Genomic DNA, 25,565 nt, shown 5'->3' with positions numbered 1-25,565 from the left:
GAGGAACTGAGCGTTCTTGGACTGTGTATAAATAACAAAACCACATTTCTTTATTTATTGGGAAGATTGTTCATAATTTTCCACATTTTAGTATTTTTTTTTAATTTCCTTAGACATTTCTCAAAATGTGACCTGTTTCTCAGATTGTAGCTTTTGCACAGTCTTCCACTTAGGCATTTTGGTTTTTGATAGTCACTTTTCTAGGAATGAGGTGGTGGAAATGAGGCACCAGTCCTCCACTGGGGAGTGCCAATCCTTGAAGGTTTTAATGATGATTCTTTTAGGTGAATATCCCTTGCACAGCAAGCCAGCTGTGTATGTTGCAGGCTTTTATTTTACTGAATTCCCTCTCCTTTGTGGAGGATTTTCCAGATTTTCCTACGGCTCACATGCTTTGGAAATGCTGTACTTTGTCTGTCTCACAGCACCAGGCTGCTGCTGTTTGGGGGTTTTTTGCCAGTTATTTTTCAATGCTTTGGGGTGGATCTGCAATTTCCCAGTCCACAACTCAGCTGACTGTGGCTGTAGCTGCAAATGTCCCTGTACAGTGGCAGCCATCAAAGGGCAGAGATAATTGTGCAAAAATAAAATCAGTGATGCCAAGTGTTTGTTGAAGTACATAAATACATATTGCAGGACTGAGAAAAGGCAATGTTTGAAATTAAATCCAAGGCAGATGAGCACTGTGTGCCCGTGCACTTCTGTGTGTTTGCAGGTACTAGATTTGCACTTGAGACTAATTCAGGGTATCCAGCTGTGGGGTCCTGAAGGTATGGATTTAAATAAGATGCTCTGAATTTTAAATGGGAGCAAACACACAGGGGAGGAAAAGGCTGTTATTGTTCAAGGATGAAGTGTCTGTGGCTGTTCTTCCTGTAGAAAATGAGATGAGAAAGCTGCCTGCTTTAATTCAGTCCTGTAAGCTTGAAGATACCCTTTGATCCAGGATTGCTGTGCCATCAGTTTGGGAGAAATCAAAATACAATACTCAGTATCTGTGAGCATCTTTGAACATTGTGGGTTTTTGCTTGCTGACAAGACTGACATGTTTGGGCTTGGCACAGCATCTGGTTGGTGAATTCTGTTTTCCAAATGCTGTTGTTGGAACAGCCCAGCCTTAGCTCTGAGTGTGTCTCCAGAGAATCTGTGTTTCTGATGATTTCCCATGCTTATGGTTTAAACTGTTGCCCAGAAATGTGAAATAGCAAAAACTGTGAAGAAATTATGTGGAAAATAGTAAAATAATATTTGATTTCATGTAATGAACACTGAATTTTGAGAATCAAAGTATCTTTTCCAGCGAGGAGTTGCTATTTCGTTGTGTGATTTAACAATTTAGAAAGACAAATAAGGTTTTGGTTTTTTGGGTTTTTTTACTTGGTTTGTTGGTTTTTTGGGTTTTTTTACTTGGTTTGTTTTCAGACGCAGGATGATTTGTGTATTTCAAGTATTTCCTTATTGCTTGTCTGCAGATGATCCATCACAACCAGTTCAAGTTTTCAGTCATTCCAGAGAGAAATCAAATAAACAGGGGAACTTTGGTGGCTTTTCCTTTAAAAGCACAGGGTTTTGCAGATGGCCTTTGTGCTTGGATTTTGTCATTTCCATTAGACTTTCTGGCATCTTCTAGTATTTAGTTTCTCATGTTTGGGCTTAATCTATTTTAGGTTTTCCCAAGGGACTCAAAAGGCTGCTCGAAGATGAAACAATTAAAAAGGTTGGCGTAGGAATTGAGGGAGATCAATGGAAGCTGATGAGTGACTTTGAAATCAAACTGAAGAGCTTTGTGGAGCTGGCTGACGTTGCTAATGAGAAAGTAACACTTAAAACCTTTTTGTTGTGGGAGGGAATCTTGTTATGGTGCTGTGCAAAAGGAGGCTTCCTTGTCTTGATTGGAGTTCCATGCCAATAGGAAACGTGTTCTGTGGAATGAAGCAGAGATCTATTGTAACTTAATTAAGAACTGTTTAAAAACACCTCTCAAAGCCTGCAGAACTAGGTACTGTCTTTCAGTGAGACAGTTTTTAATCAACATTTGCCCCCTCTCAGGTCTGTTCACTTTTAGTATTTACAAGATGTACCTTTTGAATTCAGCTGCAAGTGCTTTTCCTTTAATTCCTAGTGATGGACATGGCCAGATTGTTCTGCTGGCAGTGGTGTCATGGTCCCAGCAATGGCTGAACCTTATAAACAGGGTACAGGAAGGCAGCCCTGCAGCCATGGCTTGCTGGGTGCTGGAGGGAGGTATCAAGGTCTCCTTGAAGTCCTCCCTGCAGAGGTGTTTCTGCCACACAGTCTATAGAAATAGACTATAGAAATACGTGGATTCCTATGATTCTGTGATTCTATTCCTATGATTCTCAGGCCGGTGTCACCTCAGCTCTGCTGTGGGTGCTGTTTCCAGCAACCTGGTGTTGTTTACAAGTTGTGCTGCGTTTGGCACACCCTGAATTTCAGTTCTGTTTCAGAGGTTGTTTGATGCAGGGACACCTGTGCTGTCTTTTTAGGGAAGGGAGCCAAAGGCTCATTGCTTTCCATATCATTCGTATTTCAAGTCTGTCCCTTAAAGCTTTTCTTTCTGTGCACCAGGGATTTCCTTACCTGTGCTTGGTCTCTCTAAGCATTTCTCATTCCTTCTGTGATGCAGCACCAACATTTGGAGCAGTGCTTTTCATACTAGCCGCTTCAGAGTTTAGCTTCCTAGTGGATTGGAAATGATACAAATTAACTGTTTTGCTCAAGCAGTAAGCGGAGCTGTTGCTTCTCAAACTTGGAGTTTCCTCAGTCACCCCCTTTTTTTTAATCCCGTCATTCGAGTCGGGATAATTTGTTATGAAGATGAGCAGTGTGATCTCTGATAGCAGCTTAAAAGTGTTCTGCTAAAGAGAAAACAAACCAAAAATAAACTTGAAAGAGAACAAATGAACGGGGCTATATATAATGGCACAATGGGAGGGGAAGGGCTGGGGGAGCCTAAAAAGAACAGCTGGGAGGGTTTCTTTATACCAGACTCAAGGCAGTGCTAATGCTTCTGTGCTGCTGTTCAGCTCCACGGCTGGGCACGTTTTCCAAGCTGGAAGAGCAGCAGGCTGTGCCCATGAGGCCTGGATCCTTGGGCTCTGAAGCAGTTTCCCAGACTGGCTCTCAGGACAGTGGTGTGCAGCCACTGGGGTTGAGAGGGGATTGCAGAGGCAATTGGAGGCAGCAGCGTGGTGGGGTGGCTGCTGGAGACTTGGGATGAGCTGCTTCCCACACTCAGAGCGGTGGTTAGCATGGGCCAGAGCTGTGCTCTTCTGCTTTGTGCTTGTCTTCAGCCTGACAATAGATGTCCAACACTCACAGGCAGGCTTTAATATTCCTGTGCATTTATTAGATGAATCCCTGGTGCTTGATACTGAGTTCTTCTAATTAGAAAGGCAAATAACAGGAAAATCCTGGAGGAGAGAGGGGGTGCTGTTTGAGTCTAGGGCTTTTATTCTATCAACCCAGAGGTTGTTTTCTACAGATACTTCATATTTTTGGTAGTGTGACAGCACTGAGAAGAGCAACTGCTTTGAAAAACTAAGTATGCTTTGACTAACCCAGAGCTCTTTGCTTCTAACAAGGGAATAAGTACACTTTGCTCTTTTTGGGGAGGTGCAGGTGCTTTCCTGTTTAAACAAATCCTCTGCTTTTGGTGTTTTGTTTGGATTTTCTCCCCCAGCTGAAGTGTAAGGAGACGTGGAGTCTCAATGGCTTGGTGAAGCACCTTTTTGGCAGGCAGCTGTTGAAGGATCAGTCCGTCCGCTGCAGCAACTGGGAAAAGTTTCCACTCAACGAGGAGCAGAAGCTCTATGCAGCCACAGATGCCTATGTATGTACCACAGGGGATCACCATTCCAGCCCCTGGGAGTAAATCCCTTCTCCAGTGTGCTCCTAGCTGCTGGTTATTTCTTCAGACCCTTGTCTGCAGGTGTTCACTGTAGCTTGTCACCACTTTTGGATGTGTTTCCTTCTGGTTTAGTCATCTTTCTTAGCTGCTAATGAAGCCAAATCTTGTTAAATATAGAATGTGAAATTCAAAAGCAACTTGGAAGAAACACAGCCTTCACTGGTGGCTAACACAGGAGAACCACAATATGGATTGTCAGGAGGAGTTCAGTTGCATATGAACGTTGTGGTTCTCCAAAAGTCCCTGTTTTTTTGGTATTTTGGATGAATTTTGGTTTATCTGCAGTTGTGTGAAGGGTTTTACCAATAAGCCACTGGATGCCACCTGCTTCCTGGGAGAAAATCATGCCTTATGGCAGGAAAAAAAATCCCTTCAGTCTCTTATTTCTAGGCTTAGGGGAAGGGATGTGGGACAGTGGTTTCTTTTCTGACTCAAGTTTAGTTAGAAGTTCAACCGTGGAGGGTTTAGCACCTGTGAAGACCCAAAACAGTATAGAAAAAATTTTAATTTTTTTTGTGCCTGGTTCAGCTTTTGTGTCCACTTCTTTCCAGGCAGTGCCTCTTTCCCACTATGCTGTATTCACCTGGCCTGCCTTTTGGAGCCTCCCAGGAAAACATGAGGGAGTAACTTGTTTCTTTTTCAACACGTGTAGCCTAATTAGCACATTGCTGGCTTTAGGCTGTATTTTTCTGCTAGAACTCTTTATTCGTACCAAGGGAAATACTAAACACACCAAATCCATCTTGGTAGGTTTGTAGCTCTTCTCCTGGAGCACAGCATGAAATGTGAATGAGGTGAGCAGGTGGTGGGGCTGGGAGCTGAGTGCTGGGAGCTTTCTCTGCGCAGCGAGCCTGCTGAGATGACCCATCTGGGATCTGTGTAAGAGTGTCCATTCCAGAGGGAGACCCAAGGCAGCATTTGGCCCTTAGTGCAGCATTCTGTAACCTGGTCCTGATGGACAGTGGAGTCAGGGTAGCAGTTAGTATGACATGAGCAGTATTCCAGTTTGGAATTCTGCTGGACACTGTATTGGTGCCACACTTTGCCTGATTAACTCCTGATGAATTGTTGTTGTTGTTGTTGTTTTTTCTCTGTGGAGTACTGAGTACTAATTATTTCTTTTCTCTCCTAGGCTGGCTACATTGTTTATGAAAAACTGAAAAATATGAGTGACAGGAAATCATTTGGCATGAGGAAAGGTAAGTTGTCCATCCAGGCATAAGGAATTTATTCTGTGTACAATTGCATATTCCATTTCCCCGCAGACATTTTAATAGTATCAGGTTGGTTTGGCCTCTGGGTGATTTCAGATGACTTGCAGAGGGAGCAGAGAGGAAGAGGTCTCGGATGCCCAAGGTATCCATACTGTGTGACTGTTTTCCAGAGGATGTAGGAAGGTGCTCTTAGGGTGTTTGTTTGTGTTTTCTCTGCTGTACACAGAGATGGGAAGAATTCCTTCTGTCATTCCGGTTTGTTTATGGAAACACTTCAGTGAGTTAATTTCAGTGCTGCAGATGCAGGGACAAATACCTAATTTAAGATGAAATAGGGCCACAAAATAAACCATGTTAGGAAGTAATGTTTTTATTGAGGCATATCAATAGGACCCAAATGTTTTAGAGCAGCTTAACATTATTTACTTCATCAGAGGAGATTTTGAAATCTTAGTTTTTGTTCTGTTCTAAGGCTGAAAAAGAGGTGGTGACGGGGTTGTTTCCTTTTAGTTTTGGCTGAATTTTACTTTTCTGTCAGAGGCAGAGGTGGCAGTGCTGTCCCCTTGATAGGAGGTGCAGGATTTGGCCTTGGTTTGGTCAGCAGGTCTGCGTTAGCAGCTCTTTTCCAGGAGCCGGAGGGAAGCTGGGAGGGATCGCTTTGCAGCGGTCCCATTGTGTCCCTGTTTTCCCTGAGCTTGTGTAATGGAAGAGATGCAGTGCTGAAATACCTGGAAGCTTGGCCTGATTCTCTGTGCTTGATTTTTAAGCCCTGGAAAATGCTGTCTTACCAGCTGCAGATCTTGTAGGAATGCAGTCACAGGAATGTGTGTTCTTTACACAGACATGTTAGACCCGAATTATTGCAAAACAACTGTTACACTTGTTACAGATGCCACGTCTGAGGGTGTGAAGGAGCGCTTGGCTTCACTGGCTGAAGAGATAACAGACCTGGCTTCTCACATCCCCCACTCTTCTGGACAACTGGAAAACTTCCAGAGGTCAGTTTTATGCTGACGTGTCTCTGCCTCCAGAGTCAGTGTTTTGCTTTTGATCTCCAAGGTCCCACACAAGAAAATACATGAGTTTGAACAGACAGGTTATCTGTTTGTTGTTTTCCAGGAAATGTATTTTTTTATATGCAGGAATATGTGTTTTCACTGGTCCAATTGCAATGGATTTGACACTGAGCTTGGCTGAATTTGTCCTGAAGTGTAGTAACTGCCTCTGCAATTTCATGTTCCTTGATTTTACCTCCTAGGGCTGCAGAAATACTAGCTGAGATATCACAGAACATCAGTGCCTTAAAAACCACCTTGCTGGGCTCAGGTTCCCCTTCTGGACTGGAGAGGAGCTGTGGTGCAAATACAACACATTTTGAAGCCAAGTCAGCAAATGTCAAAGCACAAAAAGCAGAGTGTGCTGAGCAACCTGAAGGTGACCTCAACATCTGCTCTGATGCTACGCTGGCTGTACTCTGGGAGGAAGAAATGAGTGGAGAGGAGGCACAGAGAGGTAACACTGCACTGGAAAATGGGGCTCCAGCAGCCAGATTTACAGACAGAGAGGACAGAGATGACTTCATGTCCCTGGACATTACTGAGCAAGAGCTACAGGTCTTGGAACGTCAGGCTGCGAAGGAATTGGTCAATGAAGTTGCACCCGAGGTAATGAGGACTTGTTGAGTTCTGATATTTCTTTCAGATATTTTGTTTTTAATGGAAAAAGCTGAATGTTGAGCTTAATTATCTTTGGTAAGAAGTGAAAGCATACGGAGAAGTGGCCTATGGGAGGTACAAAAGGTTGGAAGGCTGTGGGTAAAATAGAAATTACTTTGCTTCTAAGAGAATTGTGTTGATTTTGTAGGAGGCATGCTCCACAGACAATGAGCAAAATGTGTCCTGTGTCATTGAGAGTGATGAAGAGCTGGAAATGGAGATGCTGAAAGTGAGTGCCTCAGGGTTTATTTTTCAATTTTTTTTCTAATGATGCTGCTCTGGGATCACAGTGGAGTGGAGCACAGTTAAGGGGAGGGAATATGAAGCAAAATGGGGCTGCTTACAGAAAATGGGCAGTATAAACACATGGATACCTAAAGAATTCAATATGCTGGTGTTAGTCTGACGTATCATTTGCCTCCTGTGTCATCTTTACTACACCAGCTTGGACTTGATCCACCCACTAGATTTAAGTTGTTATAACTGGATTAAAACTTGGTTCCCATATCATATTACCTTGGATAGGCATTTTATCTACCCTTCCATGCTCCAAAAACACTTTTTTCTTCTTAATTTCTCAGTCTCTAAAAGATGTAGATGATTGTGAAGGATCTTTACCTGAAGGAGAGTCCAGTAAACCCCGGAGGACTCCCAGCACAGAAGTGGATGTAGCACCAGATGGGGATGAAGATGAAGGTGTCGAGGAAGAGGAGGAGGAATATTTTGGTATGGTTTTCTAAAAATCCTAGTGCATGACGAAATAAATTTTTAAAACTCACTGTCTGTAGAAGCAGCCGTGGAAGCACAGTGACTTTTAGGGGTTGGTTTCTCAAACAGGGAAGATGAAGCTCCCCTGTGTTTCTAAGGGCAACTTGGACTGTGTCAAGATGAAAATACAAAGGTGTGCTTGGCAAAAGAAAGTGAAGTTCCTCCATGATCAGCTGGTGTCTGCTTTGTGGGAGTAAAACCAACGTGGGGGTGTGGGGCCCTGCAGAGCCGAGGGGACCTGCTCAGAACACAGCACGGGGCAGGTGACACCTCCCCTGTCTGTCCATGTTCTTCTGTTGCTGCTGCATGGCAGAGTTCTGAAGAAATTCTGCCTTGGGGGTGATTTTGACTTGCTTTGGGGTTGTCCCTTTGGAGAGAAATCAAATGGGGAAAAGCAGCTGAAATGTGAGGAGAAGCACACTTTGACTTGTTTGGATGAACCTGTTCCAGATGATGCAGTTATGCATTACAGTCCTACTGCTTTATCTCATTAATCAAGCCATATGTTCTCCTCTTCATGCAGGGTCTCTGAGGACCCTCTTTGCTTTTTAATCCTTCCTTCTAGCCTGAAAATATTTGGAGTTTGATATCTCTCTTTTCACTGGAATTGCCCAAATTCTAACCCCGGGGCATCACGAACCATGAGCAGACTGTTGTTTGTGGAGACAGTGCTTTATCTTTTTAAAATTTAATCCCAAATGAGTGTTTTCTTCTCTCTCCCGCTAAAGATCCACTGCTGCCAGAACCTGGAGAAAGCCACATCATGTGTCTGAAGACCTATTTTGGGCATTCTTCATTTAAACCGTGAGTATTTCTATTGAAATGGACACTCTGGGGTATGTGTTCCTGCCCTTCCTTCAACCTGGATGATGTTTTTCTTACTGCTTGCTTGAAAAAATGGCAATAAACAAATCCCGGTATTGTTCACACTCTCTTGTGTGGGAGACAACTGATCCACAGACTCTGTGAAAACTGCAGGTATTATTTGTGATCTCCTGTGAGTGTCTGCATCAAGTGCTGCTGGCCTGAGTCCTCTTAGAGATCCCCACTCTGGCACTCGTGGCCCTGCCTGCAGTACTTGGGGTGTCTGAGTGGCTGCAGTGTGCAAAGACAACACTGAGGCAGCCTCAGGGGTCCCTTTAACCTGCAATTCAACAGAATATGCAGCTTCATACGATTTGTTACCTGTGGTGGCAAAAATCATGTATTCCCCTTTGTTTAATTTAAAGGGTCCAGTGGAAGGTGATCAATTCTCTTTTGGAAGACAGAAGAGATAATCTTGTTGTCATGGCAACCGGTGAGTTTCCATTGCATCCTAAGAAACAATAAAAAGCCGTTCCCTTTTTGAGGGAGAGTAGTAAAACAAACATGGCTTGGTTTTTTGGGCTCACCAAGGTGTTAGGATTGCCTGTTGTAGCTGCACAGGAAGCATGATGTCTCACTTTGCCTTTTTTCCCCTCCAAGGCTATGGGAAAAGCTTGTGCTACCAGTTTCCTCCTGTTTACACTGGACACACAGGAGTTGTCATCTGCCCTCTGATCTCCCTGATGGAGGACCAGGTGCTGCAGCTGACGTGAGTGACGTGGCTGCTGCTGGGTTCCCCACAGAATGTTCCTGGGCTTTCCCATTCTTAGCTGACACAAAAGCAGGCTGCTGTGTGTCAGCTGCAGAGCATGTGTTCCTCCAGGAACACACACAGCCTGTGTCAGCAGTCTCAGATCCCTGGATTTGCCACTTAGGTGAACCAGAGACTGAGGCTGCAAAGGCTGGATGCTGGTGAGAGGTTTTTGAAGGCATTTATTTCTGGATTCTGGAGGCCTTTTGTGTCCAGACCAAAGTGATGGAGCTGTTTGAGGCTGTCAGACTCACGTCAAAGTTTGGTAGGGCTTCCTTTGGGTCTGAGCAGTGACATCTGAACCGAGGATAGCTGCAAGCTGTAGGCAATCCAGATCAAAGCTTTCAGAGGGACAGTGTAGTAGGTCTCCTAACACCTGGCCTCTTCACTGCTTAAGAGATCTGAGGGGGGGAGCTTGTGGGTCACACAAAATCACTCTGACATGAGCGGGTTTAGGTGTTGTCAAGATAAATCTCTTTGATTTTTAATACCTGATAATGCTTTCTCCACATGTATTCACTTCCTATTGTAAGAGCTATTCACTTCTGACACTTTTTCACTGAACCTGTGGGACTCATGCTGAGTTGTCTAGTTCATTCCTGCCTTGTCCAGCTTGGGAATACCGAGCTTTTTGTGAAGGAGGGGATATGAAGGTGTTTTGAAGTGAGGAAGATTAATCATGTGTGGCATTTTCTGCTGCACGTTGTGGCTGTGTGCAGATGAACGGCTGGACAGCCTAAGCTCCTCGGCTCTCACTCAGCAGGGTGTCTGTGTGTTCAGCTGCTCCTTTGGCTTTTCCACTGTTTTCCTCAGTGCAAGGGGTTTATTCACTGCCTTCCCAGTGGGTCATTCATTTCGAAGGCTGAGGAGACTGAATTTCTACAAACTGCAGCAGTTTGTCTGTGAGTCTGGCTGCAGTTTGGACTGATCAGCTGTGGAAACCAAGGGCTCTGAGACAATGCAGCAAAACGCTAAGTTAAGAGGTAAAATATGAATCAGTTGAGCTGGTGATTATGTCATTAAAAACCAGCCACCTGATTTAAAATTAGCAGATGCAGCAGCAGTAGCTCACAAAAGATTGAACAAGGTAGAAAATTGTGCGCTAGCAAGGCTTACATCCAAATGTGAGGAACTGCACCAGTGAGTAGTTAAAGAAAATACCTTTTATATATTTAGCATATATTAAATATTTAGCATATTCTTTTGGATGTTGTATTTGTGAACTTGTGCAAGGAAAATGGTCTTCCTTTCTCTGATTCCTGCTAATCCAGTGTGTGTCTTGTGGAGACAGCTGGAGGGGAAGTGGAAGAGCATTTGGGTGGCAGGAAAAGCCATGCACCACTTGTGCCTTTTCAAAAAGTGTTTCACACAAAGATCCTTGAAGAAAATAGTCTCTGACCTCACAGCTTGAACTTCCTTTAGAAATGCTGGCATAGGCTGGAAGCTAAAGCTTGGAGAGTGAGCCTGCTCATGACTGTGCTTTTTTACTCCTGCAGAATGACAGGGATTCCAGCTTGTTTCCTTGGTTCAGCTCAGTCAAAACAGGTCAAGGATTCCGTCAGAGGGTGAGTTTTAGCCAGGCTTTCTGGTGCTCTGGGCTGTGACACAGGGTTGGGGGGGGTAGGATGTCTTCCTGCTCCATCATCACTGAAACTCCTGGCTCTGGCCCAGCCCTGGGGCCTGGCACTCAGGATATTTGCATTCACCCAGGCTGAGGGTGTGGGAGCCACAGCCACCCTCCTGTGCCTTGTGGCTGGGGAGATGGAGCTTATTGACTGAGCTGTGTTCTGATTTATACCTGATTTTAGTCAGGTTTTAGACCTATATCTGTCATCAACACAACAATCCCTTCTTATGCTGAAGGCTGGCAAATCTGGTTTTCCTTTTCCTGTAATGCCTTGCTTTTGTGTTGTTCTGGAATATTTTCTATGGTCTTCACTTAATTCCTCTTGTTTCCCATCAGAAATCTGTTGTTCTCATACCGTTTTTCAATGCAATCGCAATTTTATTGAATTTAATTGTCTGAGGTCTTCTCTTCTGTGTCAGTTTATTTTTTTTTTCTGGTCTTTCAGGGGTGAATACAGAGTCATATACATGACTCCAGAGTTTTGTTCAGGGAACTTAAAGTTGCTTCAGGAGCTTGACCAAACTGTCGGTAAGTTTGAGATAAGTCTGTGGGTGAGTTGCCAGGCAGCTTAGATTGATAATTATGTTTAAGCCTTTTTGATAATTGAAGATTTTTCACCCATTTCTTGGTAAGAGTAGTGACACTATTTATTCTCATTCATCACACTAGATCCTGTCACTGATGAAAAAATCATATGTGAGTGTGTGTCTGAGCCAATCAGGCTTTGTGTTACAATCCAGAGAATACAGCAAATGACATCTGTAATTCTTATTTGTGGCTATGATTGAGAAGCAATGAGTGGGAAAAGGTGCTGTTGGAACTAGCTTGAGATTTTGATCCTCGTGAGGGATGTTGGAGCTCAGATTGTGGTGAGGGGGAGAATGTAAAAGCTCTTGGGCATTTTTTATGAAAGAGGACTTAAAGTTGGTGCAGCAGAAAGCATTCCAGGAACAAAAACTAAAGCACTGCTGGTGACTTCTCAGGAAAGCTGGAGCTTGCTGTGCTGTGGTTTTGTGTCCCCCAGGTATCACCCTCATAGCTGTGGATGAAGCTCACTGCATCTCTGAGTGGGGCCACGACTTCAGGAACTCCTTCAGAAGTTTAGGCTTGTTAAAGAAGACTCTGCCATCGGTGAGCTTTGGCTCTGTTTGGTTTCTGATACAAGAAAAGGGTTTTGTGTGATAGTTTGGAAATATCAGCCTTTTAATGTCGTGCTCTGGGTGTCCTGACCATGCTGGTTTGGAGTTGGAGCATCCCTGTCAGTGACTGGGCTTTGTGGGTTTTTCCTAATGTTTAAATGAAGGATGTTCTGTACTAGGACTACCAGAAACTTAAGAAATTTAAATTGCTTTGGATCCCTATGCTGAGGAAGATCATGTCCCTAAGCTTCTGGTTTAATATTGGAGGATTTTGTTTTACCTGACTGAGTGGCTTGGAGGAGTATGCTACTGATCTCTAGACACTCCTCAAGCACTTATTGCATAAGCTCAAAAAATTGTACCTGAATTTAACGTGCTTTTAGTGGAAGAGTTATCCTATATTCTCTAAATTTAGTTAAACATATCAGTGAATTACAGTGGACCTGTAGAATATACATTCAGAATAAAACTTTGTGTTTCAGGTGTTCTATTCCTGTCTGCTCTCTCATGAGCTTCGGTCTAAAATGTTCAAGAAGCTCAATATTAACTATATGCTTCAAATGACTGAATTTATCTAATGATAAACATATTAAAGTGCCTGTTTAGGTTCTGTATCAGTAGACTCTTGAGGTTTTTGGTGTAAAACATTATCAATGAGAGGTCATGAATGTTATTCTGCATCTCTTTGCAGATCCCCATTATTGCTTTAACTGCAACTGCGAGTCCCTCGATCAGAGAGGACATAGTGAAATGCCTGAACCTGAGGAATCCCCAGGTCACCTGCACCAGTTTCGACAGACCTAACCTGTACCTGGAAGTTGGGCAGCAGAGTGGAGACATCTGTAGGGATTTGAAGCAGTTCCTAACTAGGAAAGGAAGGTAAGGATTTTAGCCTGGTTTTGATCCCTCAGATGTATTTTTTATAGGCAGGTGGCTTTTTTTGTTCTGTATCTTTACATGTTGTTTTTGTTGTTACTCTCAGCAGTTCTGTGTACGAGTTTGAAGGCCCCACTATCATCTACTGCCCCACAAGAAAGGCCACTGAGCAGGTGGTGTGTGCTCTGAATAAACTCAACGTGGCCTGTGGTACCTACCATGCTGGGATGGGGAACAAGCAGAGGAGAGACACTCACCACCGGTTCATGAGGGATGAAATTCAGGTAGGTAGGAAACAAAGTTGTCTTGAGCCTATTTAGAGTTGCAGAGTTTTTGGTAGGAGAAAATTTTGGAATATCAACATATGTTAGCCATGTCCTCTGTCTGCAATTCTGGGTGAAGAAATTGCTGGTCTGTGCTGACAGGAATAGGATTCCTGGCTTATTTTTTGAATTTCTGTAGTAATTCCCTTAAAAATGCATGGTATCCAAGGAAAATGGTGGTAGCTGGAACAAGGTCACAACTTCTGTGAGCTGCTTCTTTCCCAGGCAGCAGAGATATCCTGGGACTTCTTGTGTTCCTTTTGTGATCTGTTTTGTGCCTGTTGAGAGCAGCTACTTGAAAACACTCCTGCATTTGCCACAGCACATCATCCCTCTCGTGGGTATAATCCTGTGGCCGTGCTCTGGCCAAACTCGGCACTGTGGGTCCGAAGCTGCTGTACTTGAGGCTGAATTCTGAGTCTGTGGCAGCAGCTTCACACCAAGTGTGTGTGAACTCACCCAGGCGTGTCCTTTGGGATCACCTGGAGGCCCATGGCTCCTGTTTTGCAGTGCGTGGTGGCCACGGTGGCGTTTGGGATGGGCATCAACAAGGCCGACATCCGGCTGGTTATCCACTACGGCGCGCCCAAGGAGATGGAATCCTACTACCAGGAGATGGGCAGGGCTGGGCGCGACGGGCTCCCCGCTGCCTGCCACGTGCTGTGGGCAGCAGCAGACCTGGCCTGCAACAGGTGAGGCTCTGGGGTGGCCCTTTCCTCCCTCCTCAGGGCCTTCTGCCATGGGGCTCTGCAGTCCAGGAGGCGGTGGGCTTGGAAGAACCTGTCTGCCTCTCTGTCTCTCTCCTGTTGTATCCTCTTTAGGATAATGTTTATAAGAATATGAATAAAGTGCTCTCTTGAGTGTGCCCCATGCTCTGAGGGTCGAGGTGGTGGAGAAGCAAGGCAGGCAGCTTGGGGCTGGTTTTAGTAGGATATTTTTTCTAGCTCTTCCTGGTGAATTAGCGGGCATTGTCTGGTGTCACAACCTATGGCATCAGTGACCAGCGTGTCCAGGGAGGTACAGCCACCCACAGGGAAACAGATGAGACAGCTTCTGTTTTTTAAGCACAAGGATGCATTTTATTTCCCCCAGGACTGGGGAGGGAGAGGAAAGCAAAGACAAGGGCAAGGAGAAGCCCAGTTGTGGGGATTTGTCAGGTGTTGTAGGGGTGGAGTTTTAGGGTCTGGGTCAGAGGAGGAGTTAACACAAGGAGAATAAGATCAGATTCTAATGATCTTGAAATGGGAACACTCACAGTCTGGCATATTTCATTTTTGGTGGGGGACAGGGGAATAGTGGTCAGCATTTAAGGCTCTGCATTTTTTGTTTCTGTCTCAGACGCCTCCTGAATGAGATCTGCAACGAGAAGTTCCGGCTGTACAAGCTGAAGATGTTGGCAAAGATGGAGAAGTACCTGGTGTCCAATAGCTGCAGGAGGAAGTGAGTGCTGGAACCTATTTAGTGCTTTGTCACTGCAGGCAGCTTTGGCAAGAGGTGCTGGGACTTGGGCACAGCTGGGGGTTGTAACCAGAAGGCATCTCAGACTCACAATGTGTTCTACAAGCACAGGACATTCCATTCTATATTAATAAGCAGTATCAAAAGTACAACCTTCAGCACACTTATATGCTTCCTTATTTGCTTTTTTGAAAAAATACTTTTTCTTTAGAGGAATCAAGGCTAAATAATTGGTTCCCCAGTGAATTAATTAATGATGTTGATTTCAACTCCATTTTCTGCAATAAATTTCATGTGTAAATTCTCAGTCTTTTATTGAATTCTTTTTGTTCCCTTGGGTAGAATCATCCTGTCTCATTTTGAAGACAGACAACTCCGAAAGGTTTCCTCTGGCATCATGGGCACAGAAGAATGCTGTGATAATTGCAGGTCCAGGTAAGCTTTCTTCCCTGAAGGCTGATGCTGAGGTTATGTTCTCTCAGACTGACTTACAAGGCAAATTATCTAAAAGAATTGACTTTCACGCATCTGATCTTGCAGCTGTTCAGCCTGAGGTTTATTTTTGAACATCTCTCGAACCTTTTTCTAGTGAATCGAGCAAACCATGATAAGCTCTAAGTTAGGCTGTGGGAAAGCCTGGAAACAGAGCAGGATCACAGAGGAGTTCAGAGCAACACTCAGTGAAAAACACTTCTATTCATCAGTTTAAGCCCTGTTAGGTAATTAATCCCTAAAGACAACACTTGCAAATGGAGTGTGGTACCAGGTGTCTAAGGCTAAATTGCCCCAGTGTCCAGGGAGCTGTTCTCCTGTGCTGACATGTGCTCTTTTAACCTTGCTAATAATCTCTTGGATGTGCTGAGGGGACTCAGGAGGCTGATGGTCACAGAGGTATGACCAGAAACACCTTTGTCACTTTCTTCTGTAGTTACAATAATGCTTTCCCTGAAGTTATAGTAAAGCATTCCTTGCTCTTGCTGTTAGCCTGATGCTTTCTGATCCCAGACAAGATGTTAGGCTGTGTTGCTTTCTGGAGAAGTGTTACCAATTTAACTACTGAATTTCTGTATATCAAGGATTAGGACAGCTTTTGCCTACAACTAATTAAAAAAAAGAATTTAAAAGATCATAATTTCCCTCTTTGCAGTCACCTTGCTGTGCTAATAAAGAGCCAGGTAGTGAATTTGTATTGCAGAACTGAAATCACTTGAAAAAGATAATTATCATTTTTCTCCTTAGAAGTGGTTTGTGCCAGTAGTTTTTTAGTTGGTTCTTTCTGTCAGTAGGAAATACATTAAGAAGCCTCATATACCCTTTAATGGGGTTGCTCTTTACTCCTGGTTTTTGTTTTTCCTTTATGTTCTTAAAGAAACAGAAAAAAGCCTTAAGTGCAGTTAAAGAAATGCTGTGCATGCCCAAACCAATGCAAATATTTAAATACTTGAATTCAATATAATAAATAAAATATAAAAATATTTAAATACTTTTGAATTCAAAAGATTGCTGAGACAATGTTCTTAACAGCGGGTGTCATGGAGAACTTACTGTTGGGTTGGGCAGTTGTCTGAGAAGTTACATTGATAGAAATATAAATGTGTCTTGAAGGTACATTGATATAAAAAATGAATTTAAATGTATAGAACTAGGACTGACATTAGAGACTAAGTACAAGTCGATCATTTGTGGTTATTTCATTTAATTATTTCATTAATCACTGGGTTGACAGCATTTGGAGCAAGGGAGAGGGGACTTGATGTGTTTGTGTTCATCTTGGCTTCCTCTGTGCCCTTCAGCAGCTCCTGCCCTGCAGTCCCCAGTGACTTCGACGGCGGCTTGCAGGACTTTGGGAAGCAAGCACACCAGCTGCTGTCTGCAGTGAGTGCCCTGGAGGAGAAGTTTGGGACCAGAATGCCCATTCTGCTTCTGCGAGGCTCTGTAAGTGATGGTGCAATCCCTGCGGGTGTTCTGAGGGGAGGGCCTGTGGCAGTTCCCTCCTCACTCATCTGTCAGTCAGCACAGGGATGTACATTCATGTCAGTGTGTATACCCTGTTTTTCTTGGAGAGATGGATGTTTGTGTGGAGAGGTGGTCTTGCCTTTGGAGGCTGCTCAGCTCCACTCCCCATGCAACCACAGCAGGATGATTGTCCTCTAGTTTTTAATGAAAATATGTAATTTTGATTATCTTGAAAGGAACAGCCTTTTTAGAATGAAGGATAAACCTCTCGGCTCAGTTAGTTGGCTTATGTTTTAATAAAGCAAAGGATGGCTTCCACTGTAGCTTTGTGTTGCTGTCTGACTTGAAGTACCAAAGTAGGAAGTAGGGTACCAGAATGAATATAAATTGATTTCTAGACATCTTTAATTCTATTTTTTTTTTAATGCTAAGCAAGAAACTCACTGGAAATAAATTAGAATAGGAACAAAATACTTTTTATGTTCACAAACTGAGGAGAAAATTAATGACTTGTAGTACTTGATAAAACTGGGTGAATTATGTTACTTGTTAAAGCTTTTAGTGAAGTTAAGCTGCTGATTGTCACACAAGTGTATCTAGGGAAAAATGAACTTGCCTTGCCTTGGCAGAAAGCAGATTAGGAGTGGAGTAGGTTAGAGGTTTACTGATTTTGGTTTACTGATTGTACTTGAAGCTTCCTTGTGCAAGGAGTGCACAAATCTAACAGATTCTTTCAAAACTTGCAGTGCTCTCAGCGCTTGCCAGACCGGTACCGGAGGCACCCCCTCTTTGGCTGTGGAAAAGAGTGGCCAGAGAACTGGTGGAAACTGCTCTGCCAGCAGCTGATCATGGAAGGGTTTCTCAAAGAAGCCTCAGCCCGTAACTACAAGTTTGCAACTATTTGTATGCTCACTCAGAAGGTACTTCTGGTAGTGAAGTGACCCACTGAGAGCTCCTCCAGAGTAACCCACAGCTGAGCCGTGTGCTTTGTTTCCTTCAGGGTAGAAATTGGCTGTTAGAAGCTGCATCTACCTCCAATCCAAGTCTTCTGTTACAGTCCAGTGAAGACCTTAATCTGCAGAGACCTTCTACCAGGTAATTGTAGCACTGTATGTATTCTCTTGAACACTTTACTAATATCAGATCTGTCTCTGAAACCTGTTTTTGGAGAAGGCAGGGTTGAACAGGAGGAGGCTTTGAGATCCCCAGTGTTCTTGTTTTTCAATGAAGAATGACAATTCTAATAATTAATCAATAACTTGATTTGCCAAATACATCCTTGTACCATCTTGAAATCAGTTTATTTAGCAAAATGTTATTTTTTGAAGGGCAGTATCACTGTACAATGGAATTAAGATATAATTAATTGCATTACAGCACCAAGCGTTCCCCTGTGCCCTCCAGACAGCGCTCCCCAGGCACAAAAGGAACAACACAGTCCCCAGGCAAGCAGGTCTGAACCAATAAAACCTTCCTGCAGTGTGACCCATCCTTGCTCATGTTAAAAAATAACCACCCAACTTGCAAATATGTCAAAGTAATGTTTTAACAACAGCAAACTCAGGGAAAAGATGGTAAATCAGCATTTGTCTTGTCTTCTGTTTTTTTATAGATATCTCTATATGAGATGTTCTGTTACAGAAAAGATAAAACTCCTCCAAGAAGCACTAACATGCTTAACAGGTACAGTACTTGAAATTAAAACAGTTTTACGTAATTTTGACTGTGTTAAGGGGGATACTGTTTGTTGGGTGATCCTTAAATTTAGCATTTTTCCTGTGAATTGGGTGTGGAAATGTTTAATGCATTAAAAAAGACAAGTGCCTAAAACTTGCTGTACACTGCATTATATTTCAAAATATATTGTATTTACAAGATTTCACAGTTAACATCAGGGAGCAGGGAGGGGTTCTGCCTTTCCACACTGGTCTGGAGAAGACTGAGACCAACCCGAGGCTCCCTCAAACCAAAAGAAATCAAATAACCTCTTGCAAAAAGCAGACCAAGTAATTTGTTTTCCTGGCTCATGTGCTGCTTCAGATTAAATGCATCTTGTATCTCTGAGTGGATTCCTCCTTCAGGGCACCACTCTGGTGCTGGAGATGACAGGAAGAGAGGCTCTGTCACTTAGGTGAATAGTTGCCACTGCAGCCGTGTGAAGACAGATTATTTTAGGGACAGTTAAAATCCAAATCAAGTTATTTTGCACTGTGCTTAGGAAAGGAGGCTCTTAGTCTGACTTGTGTGCTAACAGATACTGCAGTGTAATCATGCAGTCCAGTCAAGGGTAAATGTCCCTGAGCCCACAAGCCCACGGGCTGGGAGCTGTGCTAATTCCACTCACAGCACAGCAGCTGTCACTGATGGTTTTGAGGTGATCAGTGCTGTTTGCCAGGATTAATGTTCTCAGCCATGGGCAGAAATGAAAGGTGGGATGTCATAGGGGACAAGTGACTGTTAGAGCTTGTTTTTGTTCAAGATCTGGAAATCCAGCATTGAGAGAGCTTGCTGAGTTGGGTTGGTATTTTTCCACACAGACTCCCACAGACAGGATTTCATCTGCTTGAGCTCTGTACATTAACAGACTAGTTTTAGGTTGCAGTACCAGATCAGAGGAATTGTGACATTAAGGATACTGCTGGTTGTATCCCAACCAGCTCCAGTCCTGCCTGGGGGCAGAGCTGGCATGAGCTACTGTTGGAGCTGGCAAAATAAGTTGAGTTGCTGCTCAGCCACAGCCTTGAACCAAGCCCCTGAATAAACTGATCTAAAGCAAGGCTTGCTTCACACTTGATTTTTTGTTAGTGTTTCAGGGCGCTCACCACTGAAATCTCCTTTGAAGTCCCAAGAACCAGGTGTTTCATCCCGAGAAAAGGAACTAGAGGTAAGCTTTCCTGGGATAGGGAGGATATCTCTGAATTGCAGTCAGCCTGCAAACCACAGGTATTCTGTGTTTGGGGGGCTAGCTTGGACAGCTCTTAAAGTTACTGAGTTGTTTTGAATAGAAGTCCCAGAATAGGGCTGAAATCCACGAGGAGAGATTAATGGATTGCAAGGGTTTTTGCATATTATTGGAAAGATCAGGGATGTCCTAACTTCTGTTCTTGTAACAATTATACCTATGAGTGATGTAGAGCTGCTTCCTGAGAATTTGGCTCCTTCCTTCCCAGACTGCTCTGTATGGCAAGCTGCTGACTGCTAGACAGAAGGTAGCTAATGAGAAGGAAATTCCTCCAGCTGTCTTGGCAACCAATAAGATCCTGGTGGAGATGGCCCGGATAAGGTAAAGCCAGCGTGCAGACATGTTGCACAAACTGGGGAGCTTGCAAGCCAAGTCACAAATCCCTTTCCTGCTTCTGTTTGGGAGAGTGAAGGCATCTGAAGTGCCTCCTCCAGCTACTAAAAGGCATTAGGCAGCAATATTTTGGGGATTTCTTATGTTGTTGCATTCTTCATCCTAAACCAGGCCTACGAGCATTGAGAACCTGAAGAAAATTGAGGGTGTTTCTGAAGCTAAGTCCACCATGCTGATGCCTCTCCTGGCTGAAATTAAGGACTTCTGCCAAGTAAATGGTTTGCAGGTATGGTGAACTCAAGCGTCTTCTCCTTGGCAGGGGCCTTAATGATGGAATTTGTTCTGCAGCTGTTGGGCTCCACTGAGTTGTCTTTCTGTTTCACAAAAAAGTACTTTGATCTAGCAATGGGAACCAAAAGCATGCCTAGTTTCTTATTTGTTTTCAGGGAGTCTGTGTTGATAAAGTTTAGCTCAAATTGAGAAGTTTCCCAGGCAGACTGAATGCCACAGTTTGTTCTGATGGAATAGTTTCACATGGAATGAGGAATACCTAAGATGATGTGTTGGCCTGGGTACTTTGTTCTGGCTGGTTTTCTTTTCCAAGTTCCTTGGACGATGCCATGCTGGTTTTAGTAAGATGGGAACATGTGGGTGTCCATCTGGATTCCTTCCTTGCTTTAGTTTCCCCACCTTTCTTTATTTTTTTTTAAGAACATGGAGTTGGGGTCAAAACCAACCTCCAGAGAGATGAATGATTCTGTTAGTGTTACTTTGTCAGATGACTTCAGATAATGGGAGGGTGATCTGTTGGTTGTTAATGGGATACAATTCATTTAATTCTGCTTTATCCCACTTAGACCGACGCATTCCCCACGTCTGAATCTAAGGTTCAGAAAGAAGCATCTCCCTGGAAGTGTGCTAGAGCCCTTTCTCCCTCAGAGGAGGTCACATATCCTGTTCCAAGAGAAGAATTACTCTCTGGTAAGCTCTTGACTATGGAGGCTTTTGCTTTGCTGGAAACTGACAGCAGGGATGCTTTGTCTGGAGGAGGGAAATGTGCAAGTTCTCTTAAATCCTCTGCACAATGCTGAAAAGGTTGCTTTAGAGCTCTGAGGCAGTACCTTTCCCAGGAACTGGCAGATCCTCTTACCTGTGAAGTGATGGTGTGGAAAACTGAGGTGGGATACAGAGAGTTTTTAACTCCAGACTAAGCAACTCAAGTTGCTTTGGCTTTTGCTTTGCTGCTCCCAGAGTATGAGTCAGGTGTTCCCCAAGTTAAAAGTGTACCTAAGGATGAATTAAAAATAAATATTTGTACAATTATTAATGGCCAACTTGATGCTTTGTATCCACTAATCCTGATGATATGCACAGTGTGTGTATTCCTGGTGGAGAAACAAGTAGAAATTTGAAGCATGCTTTTTCGAAGAGTACAAGATTTTAGTTGGAAATCTGTCCTTGAGAAAAACAAGTTTGGGTCAATCAAGACTGAGATGCTTTTCTTCAAGGCAAATGTTTTAAGAGGAGAATTCGCCCAACACGTGAAAATGAGGGGGAATTTGTTTTGGTGCTGTTATCTATGTTCTGCATTATGTGGGCCCCTGAGAGGTCTGGGGCACCGCAGCTCCTTCATCTCAGCTAAGCTCAGGGTGAGGTGTTGTACTCAAGCTGTAAAGTTTTGAGAGAGAAACACACTTGACAAGCTGGAAAAGAAATGAGACAGCTGTTAGGAATAATGCAGTGTTTTGGGGAGCTTTGTTGCGCTGCTGTGTGCCAGCATCTCTGGATTCTGTTTTGGGAATGACACTTCGGCCATGTGAATCCCTTGTGCCCTTGTTTCCCCAGAGGGCCATAAGTGAGTGCAGATCTCTGCCCCTTGCTGTGGTTGGCAGTCACCTGTGCCAGGCGCTGGCAGCTGGCCACACCGTGAGCCTGGAGCGAGCAGGTTTGACCCCTGCGGTTCAGCAGCTCCTCAGGGACGTTATCTGCAGCCCCCCCGTGAACTCAGGTGAGCACCTCTGACCTTACCTGAACCTTCTCGTGCCCGGTGGGGCCCGTCAGTCCTGGAAGGCTGGGGCAGTGCCAGGTCCACTGCCTTCCTTCCAGGGTTCAGTTCTGAAATAACTCCATCATGATCCATAACAACTGGGGAGACCTTTACAAATCCTTTGACTCGATTTTGTATGGACGTTATTGAGACATCCCTCTTAAATCCGTATTTGCTTAAATTTTTTGTAAAAAAACATCAGCCTGACAAAGTATTCTTGTAAATACTGGCATCCTCAAAAAACACACTAGGAATTTATCACATGATCTTACAGGTCAAACCCATTTTCTTTTTACCTTTTCTATGCCTTAATCCATCCTGTGCTTTAATGAGGTTCAACAAATGTATTTTACAATATAAGACAACTGCATCGGAGCAAGAAGCTTAAACAATTAATATTGTATTTATATTTTTTCCAAGACACTACCAAAATTCAAGAAATTAGAAAGCTTACTCCTGCAAATATTGAGCTGTATCTGATCAAGATGATGATTGCACTATTGGAGAAAGAGAATAGAAATAAATCTCAGGATGGCTTTGGTATCAAAAGAAGATTGGTGTGGCCTGAAGGGCAGCAGGGACAAAGAGGAGCAGATCAAACAAGCACGGAAGGTGCCTTGTGGAATAAAACAGAGGTGAGTAAAAGAAGGCTATAAAACTGTTCTTCTGTAAAATCAGGTTTTCTTTGTAGGAGCATACTAACAGAATGTTGTTGGTGTTTCCAGCAGTGTTTAGTTTCTCATCTTCTCAATCCACCTCTCCCTTGGTTTTGAGTAGAACTGCCTCCTCCACCTCCTCAGAGGAATGCTCAGAGCAGAAACTGAGGATTCTTTTGGCATAAGTAGTGACCCAGCAGGAGGTCAGACCTGTGCAGCTTAGCTGTGATTTATTACACACGTTACAATTTCTTCCCAGCATTAAAACTTGGATATGCTCGTTCCTTCACGGCAACCAAATCTGGGTGGTGCCCTTGCTTTGCTTCTGTGCATTGGTCCTGAACAACCAACCTGATGTGGGAAAAGAGATTCTCCTACTGTGCAGGAAGCAGGAAGGTTAAGAGGATGAAAAAGCCAGAGGCAATTGCAGCCAGGAATGTCTCAGTCTTTGGGTTCCTATATTGCTTGAAACTGCTGGGCACAGCTTGATAGCAAGTGTCTCCTGGAGGACAAACCTTAGGAAATCAGGAGCTCTTTGTTGCTGTTTGAGAAAATCCAGGATAGTCTGAGCCCTCTGCTGGCCTCTGTGACCCCAAGTCCCAGTTGAGCACCTTGTACAAAGGACACCCTGCACTGAGTGGCACCTTCTGGGTAAAAAGAAATACCATACTCCAAATCCTGGTACCTGTGCTGGGATTTCATGTCTGATCCTTACAGGGCTTTGGGCTGATTTCTTAAACACCAGCTCAAACAATTTTTCAAGCATTGCCATTTTGCCAAACTGATTTTCTTGCTTCTCTGAGTTTCTGTTTTGTTTCTACAATATCTTTGCCAGAAGCTTCTTTTTCCTGCAGTTGACCTCGTGACAATCCAATTGCCTGAGCTCTGATCACACTTTCCCCTACTACTGTTACCTCCTGGAGCTAATAGTGGGAACGACATGCTGTTAGTAATCAAATTAATATAATCCAAAGGAAAGATGCAAATCCAAAAGCTAATCCAAACAGTCTTTATTTACTTCTCTTTCAGAAGATCCTAGTTCTAATAATTCTCTGTAGCAAGCAATTTTAAATCTCTTAATGGATGTTCTCAGATTTGAATGGCCTGACACTGCTGTGCTTTTACAGGGTAATGGGATCAATCCAGCATCCAAAGAAGGGGCAGAGAAAACCCATCTGCATGCGGTGCCTTTGGCTTCGGTAAACAGATGTTCTTACTCTAAGAAAGCATGTGGCAAACTCACCATTAGTGAGGATTTTGGTAACACAGGGATGTGTAGCTGGTGCAAAAACGTCAGCATGACTGCTGCAACCTATGACCAGCAGGATGATATAAAAAACATGAGTTAATATCTCCGTTTTTAACTGACACTTAAGCTGTAAAAACACATTTGAAAATATGACACTGTTGAGTCAGAAGTAAATATTTCAAGTTTTCAGAGCCATATGGATGGAGGAAGTGTTTTTCTCCACTTAAAAAAAAAAAAGGCCTAAGTACAATTTCCAGTTGCTGTGTGTTTGAAATGCATTAACTTCACTTGCACAAATTTTATTGTGGTGAAATGAATAAGAAATGGGCAGTGCCCTCATGAAGCAGAGGTGGTGGAACTTTGTTGATGAGAGTGACCCAAGTAACACTGTGTTTCCCTTTGTCCCACGGGAAGGCTGCGGGGAGCGTGGATGCCAGCGGGGCAGCAGGCCCCTCGAAGGCCACCACCCCGGCCTCCTGCAGCCAGCCTGCCCCCGGGCCGGAGGAGGAGGAGGAGCTCTTTGCCCAGGAGGAGCTCTTTGCCGACCCTCAGCCAAAGGTGAGACTGCAGGAGCACAGCCCAGACCTGGTGACTGGGCTGGGGATCTCCAACAACCAAATTCTCAGCTTCTGGCTTCCTAAAACCTTGGCCTGGCTTGCCAGCCCGTTTGTCTCATCAACATCCCAGAGGCACTGATGCCATGTTGCTTTTACTGTCCTTGCTGTGTCCAAATATTCCACTTGGACAGCAGTAGACTGCTACAGGCGATTTTTCCCCCAGTACATTTTGTCAGCTGTCTCGTGGCAGATGCTTCCAGCATTTTAAGAGGACATTTGGTTTCTTTTTTTCCTTTTAAGTACAGGGTTCTGCGAGGCTGTGCCAATCACGTTAAGGATTTTTGCACTGGTGTCTATAGGAACACAAGCTGTATGAGCAGACATTAAGAGTTTTTATTTAAAAAGGAGCTCATGTCTCTGACCAGCACCACTTGTTGAACCCCTTGCTTCAGTTTGAAGCTGGATATTGCTGTGAGTGCAAATCTCTCAGCCTTGATTCTCAGAGTTTAATTCTTAATCCCTTAGGTACTTGAATAAGGTGTTGGACTTAAGTGAGGCATAAGCCTTCCATGAACAATTTGGACAGTTCATGGCTCCAGTGGAGCATGAATTTGAGGAGTGGAGCTATGGAAGTGAGCCAGGCTGTTGATGTTTGTTTCCTTCCACATTTGTGCGTTTGTTTCCTTCCACATTTGTGCGTTTGTTTCCTTCCACATTTGTGCGTTTGTTTCCTTCCACATTTGTGCGTTTGTTTCCTTCCAGAACTCCCATCCCCCTGCCAAGAGGAGGATGCCAGAATGGTTTGGAACCTCGGCAGCAAGAGCTGGACCTGTAGCCCAGACCAAGAAGTGCAAAACAGAAACCAGAAAAGGGATTTTCAGTTGAATGTGGAAATCAAAATGATTAGGTTTTTAATCTTCTTTCCCACCACCAAAAGCATTATCTGCACTGACTGTTGCTTCACAGGGGCTTTAACTGCCCCTGCTCTACTCTGCATTATTCCTGCTGCTGCCTCTTCTCTTCCTCAAGCAGCACATTTAGGACTTTTTCACTGTGTGAAACGGGATGTTAATAAAACGAGTTTAATAAATAACCGCTCTTTTTGTGTCTGCGGGGGTCTGTGGGGCTCTGCTGGGGGG

At 43.9% G+C, this 25,565-nt stretch overlaps 1 protein-coding gene across 1 annotated transcript in view; it reads left to right on the top strand.

Annotated features, from left to right (window-relative positions):
* Positions 1 to 25,445, top strand: part of WRN (WRN RecQ like helicase) — a 29,540-nt gene extending 4,095 nt beyond the window's left edge. Inside the window, 33 exon segments of the mRNA XM_063415182.1 lie at positions 1,668 to 1,816; positions 3,704 to 3,853; positions 5,064 to 5,130; positions 6,035 to 6,143; positions 6,404 to 6,809; positions 7,009 to 7,089; positions 7,442 to 7,586; positions 8,357 to 8,432; positions 8,858 to 8,925; positions 9,093 to 9,201; positions 10,740 to 10,808; positions 11,316 to 11,398; positions 11,895 to 12,001; positions 12,701 to 12,888; positions 12,992 to 13,169; positions 13,719 to 13,900; positions 14,547 to 14,648; positions 15,009 to 15,101; positions 16,460 to 16,601; positions 17,369 to 17,542; positions 17,623 to 17,717; positions 18,000 to 18,075; positions 18,235 to 18,305; positions 19,428 to 19,506; positions 19,793 to 19,905; positions 20,089 to 20,203; positions 20,775 to 20,869; positions 20,871 to 20,898; positions 21,763 to 21,925; positions 22,385 to 22,599; positions 23,748 to 23,819; positions 24,284 to 24,427; positions 25,189 to 25,445. Of these exon segments, the coding sequence (XP_063271252.1) occupies positions 1,668 to 1,816; positions 3,704 to 3,853; positions 5,064 to 5,130; positions 6,035 to 6,143; positions 6,404 to 6,809; positions 7,009 to 7,089; positions 7,442 to 7,586; positions 8,357 to 8,432; positions 8,858 to 8,925; positions 9,093 to 9,201; positions 10,740 to 10,808; positions 11,316 to 11,398; positions 11,895 to 12,001; positions 12,701 to 12,888; positions 12,992 to 13,169; positions 13,719 to 13,900; positions 14,547 to 14,648; positions 15,009 to 15,101; positions 16,460 to 16,601; positions 17,369 to 17,542; positions 17,623 to 17,717; positions 18,000 to 18,075; positions 18,235 to 18,305; positions 19,428 to 19,506; positions 19,793 to 19,905; positions 20,089 to 20,203; positions 20,775 to 20,869; positions 20,871 to 20,898; positions 21,763 to 21,925; positions 22,385 to 22,599; positions 23,748 to 23,819; positions 24,284 to 24,427; positions 25,189 to 25,311 (4,067 nt within the window). The 3' untranslated portion in view covers positions 25,312 to 25,445.
* The last annotated feature ends 120 nt before the right edge of the window (positions 25,446 to 25,565 follow it).

The sequence above is a fragment of the Prinia subflava genome, chromosome 18 (assembly GCF_021018805.1).
Source record: "Prinia subflava isolate CZ2003 ecotype Zambia chromosome 18, Cam_Psub_1.2, whole genome shotgun sequence".
NCBI lineage: Eukaryota > Metazoa > Chordata > Aves > Passeriformes > Cisticolidae > Prinia > Prinia subflava.
Note: the sequence above shows the minus strand (reverse complement) of the source record. Positions and strands in the feature narration are given on the sequence as shown.